Source organism: Bison bison, unplaced genomic scaffold, assembly GCF_000754665.1.
Source record: "Bison bison bison isolate TAMUID 2011002044 unplaced genomic scaffold, Bison_UMD1.0 scf7180017864466, whole genome shotgun sequence".
Lineage (NCBI taxonomy): Eukaryota > Metazoa > Chordata > Mammalia > Artiodactyla > Bovidae > Bison > Bison bison.
In genome coordinates, this window is record NW_011495027.1 from 12,275,908 (window position 1) to 12,281,200 (window position 5,293).

Below are 5,293 nucleotides of genomic sequence, written 5' to 3' on the forward strand. Positions count from 1 at the left end.
ACTAATACTTGTATAATGTCACTAATGTTGGTGAGAATTCTTTTACGTGATTTCATTGAAACTACATAATAAGTTTAGAAACTTAAGTCAGGTTTGTATAAAATAAAAGAAAAGAACTTGATGTTACATGTCAATTATATTCAAATTAATAAAAATAAAAGATACGATAGCCTTTGGAGTTTTGCTTATGGCTTCCTTTGTTTCTTTTTCTTTTTTTAATTCCAGCTTTACTGCTCGGATTACAGAATTAATGCAAGTACTAAAGGATTTAAATCAGGGCAAATATGAACGCACTATGGTCTCACAACAGGAAAAGGGTAAATATGAATGCACTCAGTCATATAAGTTTTTGCTGACATGGCTTGATGCTTTAATACTTAGTTTTCCATTTAATGTGTTGAAGGAGCACAAGACATTCCCTTGATACCTGGAATTGGAGAAATCATCAATGCAGATAACATTATAAAGTATGTACAGAAAAGGGTTCTTTAGCTCCATAAACATTTGTTAAACTACACAGTAGCCTTTCTCTTTCAGCTACATCTACTTAGTGTTTAACGTCAAACTATTCTCTTTTTATTAATTTCCTCTATAGATTTGATCATGTTCCTTTAGCAACGCCAAATGGAGATATCTTGATTCGAGACCTTAATTTTGAAGTAAGTTTTTACACGGTTATATAAAAGCTTAAATCATTTTCAAAACGTGAACTGAGAAACTGTCATCTGAATGTTTAAAAGAATTTTAAGGCTTCACTTAGTCTCTGAATCCACAAAATTGCTTTAAAAAGTAAGCCTTTGTAAAGGAGGACTGCCTTGGAGTAAGGTATTGTAAATCTCCAGTTACAGAATAAATCAGTACTAGGGATGTAATATACAACATGATAAATATAAAAATAATACTGGATGTTATATGTGAAAGTTGTTAAGAGCGGAAACCCTAAGAGTTCTCATCACACACACACTTTTTTTTTCTGTTTCTTTAATCTGACATCCGTATGAGATGTTCACTGAACTTACTATGATAATCATTTCATGGTGAATGGGAGTCAAATCACTGTGCTGTATACCTTAAACTGTACTGCATGTCAGTGAGATCTCAGTATAATTGGAATAAAAAGTAAAAAATAAGTCTTTGAAACAGAAATCTATTTTTATTTGACAGAACTTTAAAGTTTCAAATACTGCTATCAAAAAACCTTTTTGCAAATAAAGTCCCTTTCAAGAAAGCCATAGAAGATATAGATAATTGGAATCTTCACTGTAAGATGAATATTTAAACTTGCATATATAACATTAGTCTCTTTAAATTAAAATAATTTATGAGTTGGTATTGTTTTGATGGTACAGGAAGATCTGTACCTATAAAAACAAAATACAGTTTTTTATATTACTGATGAAAACCATATGAGACCAGCGCAATACCACTGCAGATTGCCCCTCACCCAAGACACGAGACAGCTCGAGCCAGGTGGACTGTGATGCTGATGCAGAAGAGTCTGTTAACCAAAAGAGCAGGCCAAATTAAAAAGCAAAGCAAAACATGAGAATTATTGTATGATTTTATACGATTCTCACAGACCTAGGGGTTATTATTTTGTTTGTATCTATTGTGACTTTATAACTAGTTCACATCTGAAAATCTTGAAGATAGTAATCAATGTCTATTACATGTGCTGTCTCTCTAGTTCCAGATACCATTACTCTAGAATAACACTATCCAATAGAACTTTCTGTGATATGGAAATGGTCTGTATCTGCATTGTCCAGTATTGTAGCCACATGTGGCTATTGCACTTTTGAAATGTGGTTAGTACAGTTGAGGAACTGAATTTTAAATTTTACTTAATAAATTTGCCCTTAAATAGCCACATGTGACTAGTGGCTATTGTATTGGAAAGCACAACTCCAGAATTCTCCACATGCTCTATGTTCATGGCCCTCTGTAATTTGTGTTGTATATGGAGATTATTTCCAACTGCTTGCGTTGAAGAATGTTGTCTGATAGTTTATAAAATAGAAGTAGAGTTATTAGATTTGTTTTCAAAGTGTTATTAGGTAAGTCTTCAGTTTTTCTACTTTTAGCATGTATATTTATTACATACATCTCCACTTTTTTTAAAAAAAACTGTAAAACTGTAAAGTGTTAGTTTTGTAAAGTATTGGGACTTACTCAGTATTGAATATTATATACTGTCATGTTTGTTTTAAAGCCAGGAAACACAAAGGGAAGTACCGAAAATGTGAATATGGTTGATAAATGTTTAATGGCGCAAGTATTACAGAAGTGTGTTTTTCATTTAGCCCTGGGTGCTGTAGTCAAATAGGCTCCGTTGGCAGAGTATGTGGCCACCTACAGGGCTTGGTATCAGGAATAAACAGAGCTCAGAACCCCATCTTTGATAGATTTCCAGTAGCCCCTTTATTGTTATCACCCAAGCATAGAAAGAGCCATGAGATTTTCTCCATTGAAGAATCCTCTGGGCCCTTTCTCCTATTTCCCTTACTTTTGTCTTTATGCAGCAGAGAATACACCAGCAGCACAGATGCACACATGTCTTGTGCCTAGTGGGGAGAGATTTGCGATCTGTGTGTACAGATACAAGGAGAAAGTAGATCATGATTTTGGTCTGCTCACTTTGTCATAAGGCGACCGCACTACTGCTGTCCTTTTCATTCTAGTCCAAAGCCCTTCCCTTTAAAACCTTTATATTTGAATTTTAGTATACTTCTGGCCAGTCCTGGTAACTTCACTTTTTTAGCCTGAGAGAGGCCCTTACTTTTTTGCTTTTATTTTGGTTTCACTTTGGAAAGTCTTATTTTACAATCCTGCTTGTTTAAGTTTTTTAACTCTGTGATCATATTCTATACCACTCTGACCTGTTCTATGATTCTTGTATTGCGTTCTTCTCCACTGAGACCTTTCTTTGACATCTGTCCTTTTGGTCCACTGTTAAAAGCTTTTCTTCTGTCTGTTTCTGACTTAAGATATTTTAAGTTAGATTTGCCTTTTTCTCATTTATTTTGTCTTTTCCAACATTTGTTTAGCGTAATTTTTTTTTTTTAATTCAAACATCCTTTTTTTTTTTTTTTAAGCATCTGATTGTTTTCTCCCCATCTGGCTTGCTTGAAAATAAAGAAACATAATGTGGTTCAAAGCATTTGTTGCCCTAGTAAAGCAATCCAGGATCCTCAGTAATAGAGTGTTCTTAAGAACTTGGTTTTCAGTGAAAGTTATCCTTGGCTTTTAGTCGTAATTCATTCCGGGGCGGGGGCGGGGAAATACGGTCCTATAACTCTTTAATTTGGAAAAATTGTCACTGGCTTACCATGGCTGATGGCATAATTGGAAGTTTTGTCCAACATTATTATTACCAGGGAGTAAAGAAAAGTTAATGCTGAGTCTCAAGACATTTGTGCATAAGAGTATCTAAGGATTTCAGTAACTCTAGTTATTATTTATACACGTCATTACAAACTTGGTTTCTAGGTTTCCTGGCATGTTGCACCAAATAATGTGGAGAGCTATAGGATGGCAGTGAAAACCACAATAAGTAGTTAGGTGCAGGAAAAAAATACTTATGGCTAACATTATCTAGATAAATCAGGGTGATAGGGATCCATTTAATTAATAGTTCTCTGAACTTCAGGCACTTCTCAAGGCATCACTATTATAATAGAGTACAGTTATTATATATAATGTATTCTTAGGAATAGTCACTATTTTAAATTATATAGAAGCAAGAAGTATGTATTTAGAAGTCCATCAAAATGACTCTCTAATTTCTCGGAAAAAGAGACCACTCATCATTTGGAAAACTCATTCACAATAGCTCCTTCTCTAATATTGACATGCATAAGTTGTGGCATTTTGTTAGAGATCAACTGTGGTAAAATGCACACAACATAAAATTTACCATTTTAACTATTTTTAAGTGTACAGTTCAGTGACATTAAGTACATGTAGTGTATGGTCCAGCCGTCACCACTGTCTTCGCAGCAAACAAACCACCCATTACACAGTAGCTCCTTTTTCTCCCCACCCTCAGTCCCGTGTAACCTCTGTTCTACTTTGTGTCTCAATGAATTTGCCTATTCTGAGGACCTCGTGAGTGGAGTCATCATGTTTGTCCTTTTGTGTCTTGCATTTTTTGCATAACATCATGTCTTCAGGTTCATTCATGTTGTGGCACACACAGAATCTCATTCCTTTTAAGGCTGAATGGTAATATTCCATTGTATATATATGCCACATTTTGTTGCTTCCACCTTTTGACTGGTGTGATTAATGCAAGTGGCTGGGTGTGTTACATCAGGAGAAGCACCTTCAGTGGCTTACAGTGCCCTGTAGCATTTGCCCGCTACTGCCTGCCACCCCGTCTACTCCTCTGAGCTCAGTTCTCCCGTTCTTCTCTCCTGCTCTTACTTCTCTAGTAGAATCCTCTCTGATTTTTGAACAGGACAGGTGCATTCCTGCTCAGCTTTTGTAGCTCCTCTTTGTGGGTGGAAACTAATGATCTTCCTCCAGGTAAACTAGTTTACTTCTTTCAAAAGTTTTGCCCAGTTGTCGTTTTCAGTGAGTCCTGGCCTGACCAGCTTAAAAATGCAGCACCCACCCCCTACCCCTACTTTTTTTTTTTTTTTTTACCTTGATCTATAAAATGGCTGTCTGGGGAGGCCTTACAAATAGCTGTGAAAAGAAGAGAAGCGAAAAGCAAAGGAGAAAAGGAAAGACAGAAGCATCTGAATTCAGAGTTCCAAAGAATAGCAAGAAGAGATAAGAAAGCCTTCTTCAGCGATCAATGCAAAGAAATAGAGGAAAACAACAGAATGGGAAAAACTAGAGATCTCTTCAAGAAAATCAGAGATACCAAAGGAACATTTCATGCAAAGATGGGCTCGATAAAGGACAGAAATGGTATGGACCTAACAGAAGCAGAAGATATTAAGAAGAGATGGCAAGAATACACAGAAGAACCGTACAAAAAAGATCTTCACGACCCAGATAATCACGATGGTGTGATCACTGACCTAGAGCCAGACATCCTGGAATGTGAAGTCAAGTGGGCCTTAGAAAGCATCACTACAAACAAAGCTAGTGGAGGTGATGGAATTCCAGTTGAGCTATTCCAAATCCTGAAAGATGATGCTGTGAAAGTGCTGCACTCAATATGCCAGCAAATTTGGAAAACTCAGCAGTGGCCACAGGACTGGAAAAGGTCAGTTTTCATTCCAATCCAAAAGAAAGGCAATGCCAAAGAATGCTCAAACTACCCCACAATTGCACCCATCTC

At 36.2% G+C, this 5,293-nt stretch overlaps 1 protein-coding gene across 1 annotated transcript in view; it reads left to right on the forward strand.

The window, feature by feature from the left end:
- Positions 1–5,293, forward strand: part of ABCD3 (ATP-binding cassette, sub-family D (ALD), member 3) — an 89,635-nt gene that overhangs the window by 69,764 nt on the left and 14,578 nt on the right. Inside the window, exons 14-16 of the mRNA XM_010860480.1 lie at positions 226–317; positions 404–467; positions 596–659. Of these exons, the coding sequence (XP_010858782.1) occupies positions 226–317; positions 404–467; positions 596–659 (220 nt within the window). The remainder of the gene's footprint in view (positions 1–225; positions 318–403; positions 468–595; positions 660–5,293) is intronic.